The following is a 12,944-nucleotide window of genomic DNA, read 5'->3' as shown; positions in this document are numbered from 1 at the left end:
CTTCACTATTCTACATCGCATAAACCTCACAGACTCCAACCTATGCCCCCGATGCAACATGGAACTAGAAACGGTCGAACATATCCTTCTTCACTGCCCAATAACAATTATCGCCTAGAACAACCTCTTATCTCACTTATCCACAAAACAAACCCAAAACAACAATTCCAATATAGTAGTAAATTCTCAAACAACCATTTCACAAATTCTACCATGCTCTAACAATAGCACTTCTATCTCGACATCGTGTTTTCTGTTCTGGAATCTATGGAGGTTTAGAAATGATCTAGTTTTCAGAAAACACGTTATCCCCCCGGACCAAATAATGACACAAATCATGAGACAACATCATGAACTTGATTGGGCAAAAAAAGGTTCTTCTCCCAATAATTCCAGGGGAACCACCGTCCAGGGCGATGTCAGAGCTACAACAACAATCCAAGTAGGATGGATCAGATCAGCACCAGATTGGATAAAGATCAACACGGATGGTGCTGCCCGGGGTCACCTAGGACTGGTGGGAGCAGGCTTCATTTGCAGAGACTCAAATCCCCAGGTTATTTTGGCTCCTACGCAACCTCTGGTTACAACAACGGCTCTAACTTCAGAAACGTGGGTAACTCTTCTGACCACAAGGACGACGGCGGATCGACAATGGCCAAAAGTTATTTTTGAGACAGATTCGGAAAACCTGGTGCGCTTCATAAAAACGATGACGGAAGCCCCGTGGTATATTGCAGATATGATCTCCGAAATAAAACAGAGAATGCAAAAAATACCACACTGCAATATTCAACACAACTACAGGGAAGAGAACCAAGCAGCAGATGGTTTAGCAAATTATGTTGCGGGTGGAAGCCAAGCAGGAAAATTTTCAACACATATACATGACCAATCCCATCTTTTCTCCACCAAATTATTGCTAATGACTCTAAGGGAACAACATATCCACGTGTAATAACTTTGTAGGTTTCTTTCATTCATCTCATGCTTCAAAAAAAATAAAAAAAATCTGACCAATTCGCCGTGAAAACTAGCTCCACTAGGCACATAACTTCTGCAACATTTAACGTAACTAACTGGGACTTGCTCAGTTGGCCAAATACCTGACTCTCATCGGGAGACTTGTTCAGCTAGCTACAAACCTCGCTCTCATCTATCTTTGAACCTGGCTCTTATCCTTGAGATTAGCGGTCTCAGATGGACTGCTATGAGTAATCTTAGGTCAAAGAGTTCGAAACTCTCTGGCTGCCTCCGCCCAATTTTCGATAAAACGGACACCTACGAGACACGGTTCAATTTTCTAAGGCAGGAGAAAAAATGGGCGCTGAAGAAGAGAAACTGGAGGTGAAACTAGAGGAAGAAGAGCAATCACGTCCCAATAGAAACCCTAACCCTAATTCCATCTCTCAAGATCAGTTCCTATCCTGGAAGCGACACAAGGTAATACAATTGTTTCTCCTTTTTTAGGGATTTTGTTAAAATATCTTCTGTGTTTATATTAAGTGCTTAGGGTTTGAACATATAGTTTAGGTAATTGGGGTTGGAATTGGATGGTAAACTTAGGTCAGTATATAAGTTAGTTAAGATGAGCTGGTTAGGTTGTTAATTTGATTAATGAAGGAGTCATAATTGTGCAAGATTGATAAGTAGAAGAAAAACTAGGTTTTTGGGTCTGAGGGATTGGGCAATGGAGTTGTATTCTGTTTGATATGTTTCTAATGGGCAGAACAATCTTGAGAGTGACTGATTAGTTGAATTTTATGTTGAATGTGTAGGAAGTTGGTGATTCTTCAAGAAAAGAAGAAGCTGCTAGAAAGCGAGCAGAAGATGTTATTGCAGGAACTGTACCAATGAATGGTCGGGAACTCTTTTTGCATGAACCTTGGGTATTTGACAACTCTCGATATTAATCCAGGTTTGTCAATGTAGATTTCAGTATTTTTGTTGACACTTTCACTTAATGTAAGGAAGAACTTTCATTTTTAGAACTTTGATAAGCACTTGATTATGTAAGGAAGCACAATGCTTCTGAATTCTTTTTACTTCAAACATCCAGTCGAATTATTATGGCATGTGATTTTTCATTTATGTGTGATGCATTGAATACCGTAATGAAGCAAAAACAATAAACAGCAACCATGTAATTGTAGCTTGTAGGTGACATTGGTTGTTAAATTGGCATGATTTTCAGTATTCTCCCTTCACTCAGCTGTTTTTCTTTTTTTCATTTTTGTGTGAATGCGAAACAGATAATCTAATCATTGTTTTAAAAGATTTAATTCAGTGTTTTGCTTAGAAGGAACGTCAGTCCTCCTGTTATACAGTATAATGCTATTTGTTGAACATAAGTTATGGGTTCTTCATATATCTTAATTTTGTGTCCTGTTTGTTGATTTCCAGGTATTGCTCAGGAAAGTTAAATTTGCTAATCTCATTTGGTGGGTTCTTAGCTGTATGTAAACTGTGTTGCAAAACGAGGTTTCATTTTCTTTTTCTTGTTTACGTCTTCTTCTTTTTTTTTGGCATGATATCACCTTAGGAACCTCTGAGATTCTGTAATTAAATTTAGGAAACGTATCCAGTATCCAGTAATGCACCAGATGATTAAAATGAGATCACATTCTTTGGGTCTTCATTTAGATGTGCTACCATGATGTATGATTATCCTTCTGATAAACTGCAAAGTTTCTTAATTCTAATTTCTTATAGGAATTAAATTTATTACTGTGTTTAATAGAGAATGTGTTATCTTCATGTATATGATACTCCCTCCGTTCCTAAAAAAGAGTTACTATTGGTTTTTCAGTTTGGCATATTTTTAGGCTAAAATGGAAAAGTGATAGTACCTCTTTTTCAGGAATGGAGGTAGTATTTAGTATTTACTATAATAAACTTCTTATTAGGAAGAAATGAACTCTAGGACACAACTTAAATTGGCGACTTGTATTGATTCAAATCAATACCAACAAATGGGTGATTGTAAATGTAGATCAGTTTACTAGTACCGTGATAAAAGAAGACCCCTGAAAGAGGGTCTCTGTACCAACACACTTTGTGTCTCCTAGGTAGATTAGATTATTAGAATTCCCATCGCATAGTTCAGTTTTCAATTTTGTGATTTTGTGGAGATCTATGTTTGTAGTTCCCTTCCCTTCTTCCTCAGGTTTGATAAATTCAGCATCGTCCTTTCATGTTATTGTCTGTTTCTCAATTGCTTGTTAGGAACTTGTTAAGTGGTTGTTTTCTATTACCTTGCCCTGCAAAGAAGATCAATTTCTTTGTCTTTCACCTGTTAATATTGTTTCAAAACCCATTCTTATTTCATTCATCTTTTTAAATTCTCTCTATCTAGTTATTAGCTATACGGCAATCTGTAGAGAAAACAAACCTTTCCAAAGATGTTCCTTGTATAAGGTAGTACTCCTTGGCATCCAAGACTCAAAATAACTGGGGGTTGCTTACTTGTTTGTCCTTCATTTGATATCGACGTCTTATTGCTTCTACTTCTTGTCACAACTGTTAGAGACCTTTGACTAAAACAGTTGTGTACAATCCGACAGGCTTGATTTGTTATGATAAACATAAATAGGACAGGTGAAATTGAATGAGAAATATGTCTACTTTTTTGCTGCGGACGAAAATAACGTAAGTACTTTTTGTATGCATTTATATACCATGAATAATACTATTGATCAGTGTTTGAAAGCCCTAAATTCATGCGGAAAGTCGAGGCTCCTGTCAGGCAATATGATCGAGATTTTGCAGATTTTCTAGAGAATCTATGATTAACTGATCTATTTCTTTTGTTGTCCAAGCCTGTAATAAGCAGTCAGTTAGGATTGCCATCTGAAAAGGAGGGGGTCGGTGCATTAGTTAAGTTACTAAACATTCCAATTGGTTGATCACAAATAAAAAAAAAAAACTAGTCTGTTACTAGTCATGGACAAACACACTTTATCTCCTGGGTAGATTACATTACTAGAATTCCCATCCCTTAGTTCAGTTTACAGAATTTTGTGATTTGTGGAGAACAATGTCCCTTCTTCCTCATGTTTGATAACGTCAGCATCATTCTTCCATGTTATTGCCTGTTTCTTATTTCAGTACTCAATGGAGGTGCTTGTTTTAGGAACTTGTCTAGTGGTGTTTTCTGTTACCCTCATACCCTGTCACACAGAAAAGATCGTTTTGCCTGTCTTCACCTGTTAATATTGCTTAAAACCCATGTAATCTCATTTATCTTGTTAAGCTATAGCGCAAGTTGTCAAGAAAAAAGACCTCTCCAACGATGTTCCTTGTCACCCAAGATTTAACTTAAGAGATTTTCTACTTGTTTGTCCTCCATTTGATTTCAACATTTTATTGCTTCCACTTCTCGCCACTCTTTGAATGAAACAGCCGAATACATCAGGTCGGAGGCTCGATTTTTTATGATAAAACATAAATTGGACAGGTCACAGGTGGAATTGAATGAAAAGTCTGTCTACTTTTTTGCCGCAGAAGAAAAGAATAATAGAGTTGTGCAGTGATTGGGATCCCCAAAATTCATGCGGACATTGTCTAGGCTTCTGTCAGGCAATTGAAAAATGTTTTGAGTTTCTACAGATTTTCTGTCAGGCAATTGCATGCTACCGACCTCCGAAAATTTTCATAGCGTATGAGTTATGGCGCTGACCGAATTGCATTGTTCATTTAGTATTGATTGTACGCGGCTAGCTAACACAACAATTGTCCATTGCTTTTACTGTCCAAGCCCGTAATAAGCAGTCAGCTAGGATTGGCGGATTGCCATGCCATCTGAAAAAGAGGGAGTCAGTTCATTAGTTAACAGGAAGATTGAAGGAGAGAAACTATGTCTTTAAAATATCAGCTTTTATGAATACAGAGTTGCAAACAATGGATGATTACATTACATTTCAGTTAACGTTGGTGCCAAATTTTATAGTGTGAGTTTTAGAATGCATCAATTTTCTTAGTTTTTCTGCTGAAAGCTGTGGATCAAGTTTATTTTGCATCATATTTGGCAAATATTGGCCTGCTCCAGGGTCTTAATACAATTTTGCAGAAAAAGCAAAAGTCATGCTCGAGTCATTGATCAATAACAGTCTGCATCGAAACCCTCCCTAACTTGCCAATTCAGAGTAAGAATCGAAATTGAAAAATCGTAGAGACTCGTTCCTTTTTCTTGCCCGACTCCTTTAGTACCTAAAATACCCTTGCGTTTCTTAACATTATTTGGAAAGGGTAATTGAAAATCGAAGGGCAGTTTTTGTCAAAAAGATATCCGCCCGTTGCATACCTCCTCGGAAAGGGACTTCTCGTACTGAATGTATAAAAGTAAACCGTCTGTTTGTGTTTTTGTCTTACAGAAAAAAACTTCCTCTCTAGTCTCTCTGCTAGTATCCGTAAGTATTTGCGCTGTTGCTTTTGCTGCTTACATCGTCTTCTTCAGATCAAAAGTAGTTTTAGATTCAGATAGATTAAGAAACAATGGGGGATGGGGGTTGTAGACCTTTGGGTTTCTTGATTGGACTTCCGTTTGGTCTCATTGCGTTGGTTCTATCTCTTGTTGGTGCTGTTATTTGGGTCCTTGGGTAACTTATTCTGCTCCTTATTCTATTTATCTTTCTTGATTTCCTTACATTGTAGTCGTTTAATGCTTATGAAAAAATCCCTATTACAGAGGTCAAATCATCCAAAATTCATATTTGCAACTTATGGTTACAGAATTTTTAGAAATAATTGATGATGATGATGATGATGATGAACAAGATTAGACTTAGAGATCATAAACTCTTACTTCTCTTTTGAAATTAGAAGAATTAGGTTTAAGCATTCAACCCCCCCTGCCTGAGTCAATGTAAGTAAGAACAACAGATTAGTTCTCACTGAAACTAAAACGGAAAAAGCGGAAAATTCACTTTAATGACCAGAAAATTCTCAAAACCTGCAAACAAAATAATCCATAAAAAAAGAGAGGTATTTTTTGTTTTGGTCAAATGAGGATTTAGCCAAGCCGGAATGATTATTTTTGGTTGCATTATTATTATTATTATTATTATTATTATTATTTTGACAGAAATTAAAAAGGGCAAATTTATTACTACTAGTTTATTACTATTTGATTTGATTTGATTTTCTAATGAGAATTCATTGGTACTGATTGCAGGAGCGTATTGAGTTGTATATGCCCATGCTGCATATGTTGTGCTGGAATTGCTAACTTTGCTGTATCACTCGTCAAACTTCCGTTCAGTATCATCAGATGGTTCATTGATCAGATCCCTTGTTAACATACACCCAGCCCAATTATCTTCGTTCCGGGTATGATCGATGCTGATTTTGCTCATTTCAATTTATTTTCCCTTGATGTCCCTTTTATTGTCATTGTATTATCGACTGAAGGAATCAGATTATTGATTGAATAGAATAGTCCAGTTGTAAACATAACTTGGAATTTAATTCGTACTATAGTACTCTTCTTTACCTCTTAAATTTTTATTTATTTATTTTTAAACGGCAAAAAGACAAAGATTAAATTTAAAAAGTTTTGACTCACCAAAGTAGCGACATCAATACTACAACAACATCCTGATTTCAAAGCATATTAGACAAAGCAAAACCTGAAAACATACGCGAGCTTAAACCTTAATTAAAACAACAAGCATTTTATATCTGCTATCAATGGATTTGAATCATTTTCTAGATTATCGTACAATTTTGCATTGCGCTCATTCCAAACACACCACCAGATAGCAAATGGAAGTAGACTGCATATTCTCCTAATCATGCTTTTAGATTCTTTGACTTCTTATCGCCCCATTCCCGAAGATTGTCTATGTTCAATTATGGCGACATGAGATGTCAACATTTCTTTCTTTGTTTTCGTTAACGGTTGTCGTCTACAAGAATACGTATGTCGATGACATTCTTGACCCTGAGACCAAATGTACATTTCCCTTGTTATTTTGCTTCTATTAGGACAAGTCTTAGTGGAATCCAAGCTATTCCAAGTTTGGAAAAAGTGGAAATGTCAAGTCTAATGGCTTCCAAGTTGGGTTGTTCCACGCTTTTTTCAAGGCATATTCCAAGATTTCACGAAAAGGAGCTTGCATTTTAAGAGAAAGTGGTAATCCGAATAGCATTCAGAATTGTGCTCAATCTTGTGGTTGGATTTATTTCTTAATTTGATTGTCTATTTTTAATCGTCGATTTTGTGGGTCAAGATTGAATGGTACTATGGGAAGAATTTCATCTTCCTAATTCCATGACACCTAAGCATTTGGAATAGTACTACTGACAAAAGAGAAACAAGTTGGACTACCACTTAACCGGTTGACCTTGAATGGTACTACTGCATCAACAACAATATTATTTTCTGCAACCCCCAAAAGGAATTCAATTATCTCATTTCATAATTGTTTGCCTATAAAAAAAATATTTTTCGCATCAAATCCATTCAAAAGCCAAGTTCAAATCTCAATTTCTGAGAGAAAGTGGATTCAAAGAGACCTGATTCAGGTGCCTTCTTATTATTCTACTCATGCAATATTCTCTTCTTCCCATGTAGAAAAAAAATAACAAAACCTAAAATTTAGATACTGGTAAATGCCCAAATCCTAGGTGGCATAAATTATATTCCTATGGTGCTTAGTACCATAGTGCAGGAGCTTATATGTCCTCTAAAGAGATAAAATTCTGAATTGTGCAACAACTATCACTCTAATCATAAAGATTTCAACCCTTTTTTCTCTGTGTAAGATAGATGAACATAAAAAAAAGTTATTAGAATGTGCATCAAAATATCCAATTCCAGAAACTGTGAAGATATCATATGGAACTCCTAGATTTAGAGCAGATGCGTCAATTTTATCATCAATTGTATTTAGAGTTGCGATATTAACCTCTCAAATATCATTGGAAACTAAAGTTACAATTGGAATGATGATTACAGCCTCACATAATCAGATTTCAGATAATGTTGTTAAAATTGTTGATCCAAGTGGTGGTATGTTGGCACCAGAATGGGAAACTTTTGCTGATTTACTTGTTAGTGCCATACTTAATTATAAGAAATTGGCATGGCATTCATCATCTTATAATATCGATTCTAAGCCTATTGAAAGTTTTATCAAGCAAATGCACCCAAATAAAATCATATATCACCTCATTTACACATATACCTGAGTATTTGTAGTACTTGTATTTGTTAGAGCATTGCTCGGTCGAACTCGCATGCGTTGCTATCTCAAGCATGTTTGTCAATATTAGTGATCAAAACTATAAGTCTTGATTACTAGCCTATTAGAGCTAAGGTCTTGGATTAGGATAGAAAGTGTAGTTGAGCTCAAGACTCCACGGAAATCATCATACAAGACGAAGGACTACTCAAGGAACTGGTAGATCTTCATCAACTAAAAGGTATGTGGAGACTTGAACTTATCTGTCACTCAAAAGTCTATTTACTCCATCTCCTACTCTTGAGACAAAAGCCGTTTTGATATATAGACTTTCATTATACACATTTGCTAGTTCGAGCCGAGTTTATCTCGCCTATCTATTTCTCGAAATGTGTGTTGATAAGTTTTCGCTTTAGCCGAATTCATCTTTATCAAGTGACGAAAGTCATGTTATGTTTCAATCACTTTGAAAATTGCTCTGACGAAAAATGGTCTGTGAATAACGGCTATATAACGTTCTCTGAGAATGTTTCAATGATTGAAATGAGAGTTTAGATTACATAACCATAGGTAGGATATAAGCATTGTTGTGTAAACACATATATGCATAAGTCCTTATTCCTTGAACCAAAGTTTGCGAACTTTGTTGATCAAGAGAAACGGAAGTGGCGTGAGCCAAGTCCGCGAACTTGCGTAACTTCTCGGCCCGAGATTTTCTGCTGGATTTTGTGTAGCCTTCCAGGAGCTTAAGTCCGCGAACCCAGTCCGCGAACTTGAGCAGGTTATATCTAAAGTCGTTTATTCTTGAACTAATGTTTAAATAAACTAAGGAATGCTTTTGTAAACCGTGGGTATAAAGTTCATGAACCGATACGAGTGAATCAAACCGATTTTGCTTCAATTGTGTCTTGTGTAGTTACATAAGATTTCCTTGCAATTGAACAACTCTCTAACTAGTTCATTTGAGTCATTTGAACTAGTTATGGTGAAGAAGAATAAGGTTGATATGAGAGTAATCATATGGCTAACCATTTGGTTGACTTGTTGAACCAACAAATGTTAATGTTTCGGTACGGTTCATAAACCAAAAATTGGACATTTCATTTGTGTGTGACAAGCTAAGTTTTCGATCTAACGGTTGAGAAATATTAGCTTGAATCTAATCAGGTTTTCATCTAACGGTGAATATTGAATGCTTTGTTACTAAGCTAACATTGATTGCAAACCCTGATTTGAAAGTGTATATAAGGGAAAACTCTAGCAACTGGGAAACCTAATCCCCACACATTCGGTGTGATACTAGTTGTGCTAAGCTAGAGTTGATGCTCCTTTAACCTTTGGTTTCTTCTTCTAAACCAGTTTAACGACTTAAAGACTTCATTGGGATTGTGAAGCCAGACCGATACTACTTTTATCGTAGTTGTGTGATCTGATCTTGCATCTTCTATCGTACGAGTACAATTGTAATAATTGGCTTGAGATTTCTATCTCCGATAAGCAAGATAAAAAGTAATCACAAACAAACTTCGTCTCATCGTTTGTGATTCCGCAATATCTTTTTTCGCTGCGTCGATTAAGATTATTGTGAGGTGATTGATAATACTAAGTTGTTCTTCGGGAATATAAGTATGGTATTATTGATTGGTTCCTGTTCACCTTGATTTATCAAAAGACGGAACAAAACTCGTTGGTATATTCGTGGGAGACGGATTTATCTATTATCGTAGACTTTTTTGTGTGATACAGATTTGTTTATTAAAGTCTTCGACTTTGGGTCGTAGCAACTCTTAGTTGTGGGTGAGATCAGCTAAGGGAATCAAGTGCGTAGTATCCTGTTGGGATCAGAGGCGTAGGAGCATAACTGTACCTTGGATCAGTGTGATATTGATTGGTGTTCAACTACAGTCCAGACCGAAGTTAATTTGGAGTAGGCTAGTGTCTGTAGCGGCTTAATACAGTGTGTATTCAATCTGGACTAGGTCCCGGGGTTTTTCTGCATTTGCAGTTTCCTCGTTAACAAAATTTCTGATGTCTGTGTTATTTCAATTTCTTGAAATAATACAGGTTGTGCGTTAGATCATCAATTAGAGTAATCCAACCTTTGGTTGTTGATTGTCATTGATTGATCCTCGGATATTGGTCTTTGGTACCATCCGAGTTATTCCTTGTATTTGATTAGGACTCGTTGATTTCTATTAGCTTGAGTAAATCAAATCAAGAGAGAGATATTAACTCCTTGAGATACTTTTACCTAGATTGAGTATGACTATCTAGTTGATTCTCTAGAAAGTATTTCGGAGTTAGTCCATACATATTGCTAATCGAAATATTGGGTGGTGTTATTAGACCCCCGCTTTTTCAGTATTACTTTCTTCATTTTTCTTATTTGGTTCTTCACTTGAACCTTCACGCTTATAAATGTCTTCGTTTAGGTTTTTTTCATCGATTAAATTTTAATTATCTACAAAATCTAGCATCTTTGGATCGGTATCCAAAACAATGTAAACATTTTCTTCTTGTTGAGATAAAGATTCCCCAACGTCATATTCCTCACTAAGATCTCTTATTTCTCCTCAATTTTTTGAAAACCCTAGTGTTTTTACTTTTCCTGCAAAACTTTTTTTTTCTTCTTCTCTTTCTAGAACTAACAGTATTCTAACACAATCTAATCAACTAACTACAATTTATATGTTTTCTCGTAATCAACTAACTTATTAATCTAGCCGCTGATTCACAACTAATTAACCAAGGGTGATAATTATCCATTACCAAAAATATGTGGATAAGGGGTTGTTAATTTTAATCCAAAATGACCTTATTTTGTTTAATGTCCCTCAATTAAAAGGCATATCCCCAAATCGTGGGTTCATTTTTATCTGGACTATTGGACAATGAAGTTGTATTAATTTATATGCGTGTCTCATGAGCAGAAATCTTGAGAGTGACTGACTAGTTTTTTTTTTTTTCCATATATAGGAAGTTTTGGTGATTCTTCAAGAAAAAAAGAAACTTTTAGAAAGGGTGCATAAGATGTTGCTAGAGCATTGCTCGGTGGAACCCGCCAAACGTTGGCATGTCAAATTTAATTCTTAATCTCAGAGTCGCTTGATATGATTACTAAGTTCAACTTCATTAGGTTAGACTAGGAACATAAAAATATCAAGACTTGCTCTGGTTACTCACAAAAACCTGAAGACTTATCGAAGAAAACGAAGACATCACCCTCCAGTTCGAGGTTGGTAACTACATGCTTGACTTGTTCCTTTTTTATCTTTTGTTTTTTCAAGTCTATAGTCATTAAAAACATAACATACGAAGTTAAGTTTGTTTATATTGATTGATGACTTTAATTTAAGTGTACTGGTCATTATACTATGATTAAAGTGGTTGTTTCTACAACTTAAGAATATGGAGATACGAAGTATAGTTTATCTATGGACTTGTGTTCTTGATGATGCACTAATTGGCAATTCGTTCGTGTCTAGTGTGTTAAACTTCATAATGAATGCAAATCTTGAAATTATGTTTGAAAATAATTTCAGAGACATAGTTTAAGAATGCAGACTTGTGAAACTTATTTCGTAGTTAAAATCTGAATTTTTGGACGATCCCTTGTGGCAAGGATCGATCCCAAGACTGATCCTGGCGGTGTTTAACTTGTTTTTACATTTTTGGTATGCTTGTTCTTGTTGTTTTTTTTTTTGTTTTTTGTTTTTGCAAACATCGAAATGTAAACAAGTTAAACTAGAAATATTCATAAGTGTCGAGATAGTGATATGAACATGTATTCAACTCTAATATCTTTAATACTCAAGGGAAGATTGATTTTGAATAATTATTTTAATGTTGAATTATATGTTTATCATATCCCATAGGTTTATGTTCAACTCGACACTTATTAGTGAAGTATATGGAGGTGTGCTAGCTAATATTAGTTATCATCTATGAGAGATATCGGTTTAATAGTTGGATTACAATTGGTATATGCTATTTCGGAAATAAATATTCATTTCATATCTTAAGGATTTTCGAAATTGGTAATGTTTTGTTTTCCTAACAAATCTTGATCATAGCACTATAAATAATGGAATCTTCGATTCTTGCAAATTCATCGTTGACAATGATGTGGTTGTCTTTACATTAAGAGTAATTTACTTTCTCACTACTCAAGATTTATGTGAAACAAGGGTAAAAAAGGATCGTTCCCATAGAGAGGTTTGGGTTGTCATTTGGTTTCAATTACTTATATAAAATAAGCGGATTTATGAATAATTTAAAGCCAACTAAACTAAAAGGAAATAAATAGTTGATACGAAGAAAATATTGGTTACAGATTCGTTTTATTCACAAACACGTTCTTTTTTGAAGAATTAGAATTCATATTTAATCTCTGATTATCAAAATCCCTAGAATACTTTTGGTCACAAAAATATCCCGTAAATTTTCTAAAATCATCGCATTTACGTAAAACGACGCAAATATGAATTCTATCTAGAGAACAACCTAACATGTAAAAGCAATGATTAAGTTTAATTTCCCAAACGCATTAAGATTCATGAAATTAGGATGATCAATGTAATTAAATACTACGTGTAGACAATTCAACAAAGGTCATGATTCACATGTGAGTGCAGGGAAAAATCACTACAATCCGTAATCACAGTATGCTACTTATAATCGAGAAATATCACTTTTGCATATAATAAACCCTAAATTAGCTATATATATGGATGTGCGTTCAATTAATTGGCCACTTAACTA

At 35.2% G+C, this 12,944-nt stretch overlaps 2 protein-coding genes across 3 annotated transcripts; both read left to right on the top strand.

Annotated features, from left to right (window-relative positions):
- The first annotated feature begins 1,202 nt into the window (after positions 1 to 1,202).
- LOC113325824 (zinc finger CCCH domain-containing protein 15 homolog) lies at positions 1,203 to 6,309 on the top strand. Of its 2 annotated transcripts, none has more exons than XM_026573692.1 (3): positions 1,203 to 1,443; positions 1,779 to 1,918; positions 6,173 to 6,309. In XM_026573692.1, exons 1-2 carry the CDS (start codon positions 1,321 to 1,323, stop codon positions 1,911 to 1,913), a joined length of 258 nt encoding a protein of 85 aa, XP_026429477.1. In that variant the 5' UTR covers positions 1,203 to 1,320; the 3' UTR covers positions 1,914 to 1,918; positions 6,173 to 6,309. The 2 variants fall into 2 exon arrangements, with proteins under 2 accessions (XP_026429477.1, XP_026429476.1); XM_026573691.1 differs by lacking the exon at positions 6,173 to 6,309 and adding an exon at positions 2,404 to 2,715 and having other exon boundaries at positions 1,206 to 1,443.
- Positions 5,393 to 6,460, top strand: LOC113325825. Its single transcript, XM_026573693.1, has 2 exons — positions 5,393 to 5,597; positions 6,173 to 6,460. The coding sequence occupies exons 1-2, from the start codon at positions 5,494 to 5,496 to the stop codon at positions 6,294 to 6,296; spliced, it is 228 nt and encodes a 75-aa protein (XP_026429478.1). The 5' UTR covers positions 5,393 to 5,493; the 3' UTR covers positions 6,297 to 6,460.
- The last annotated feature ends 6,484 nt before the right edge of the window (positions 6,461 to 12,944 follow it).

The sequence above is a fragment of the Papaver somniferum genome, unplaced genomic scaffold, assembly GCF_003573695.1.
Source record: "Papaver somniferum cultivar HN1 unplaced genomic scaffold, ASM357369v1 unplaced-scaffold_0, whole genome shotgun sequence".
Lineage (NCBI taxonomy): Eukaryota > Viridiplantae > Streptophyta > Magnoliopsida > Ranunculales > Papaveraceae > Papaver > Papaver somniferum.
Note: the sequence above shows the minus strand (reverse complement) of the source record. Positions and strands in the feature narration are given on the sequence as shown.

Coding starts and splice junctions, on each gene's coding strand:
- LOC113325825 (XM_026573693.1), top strand. CDS start 5,494: ATGGGGGATGGGGGTTGTAGACCTTTGGGTTTCTTGATTGGACTTCCG. Junction 5,598..6,172: donor GCTGTTATTTGGGTCCTTGG/GTAACTTATTCT, acceptor TACTGATTGCAG/GAGCGTATTGAGTTGTATAT.
- LOC113325824 (XM_026573692.1), top strand. CDS start 1,321: ATGGGCGCTGAAGAAGAGAAACTGGAGGTGAAACTAGAGGAAGAAGAG. Junction 1,444..1,778: donor TATCCTGGAAGCGACACAAG/GTAATACAATTG, acceptor TTGAATGTGTAG/GAAGTTGGTGATTCTTCAAG.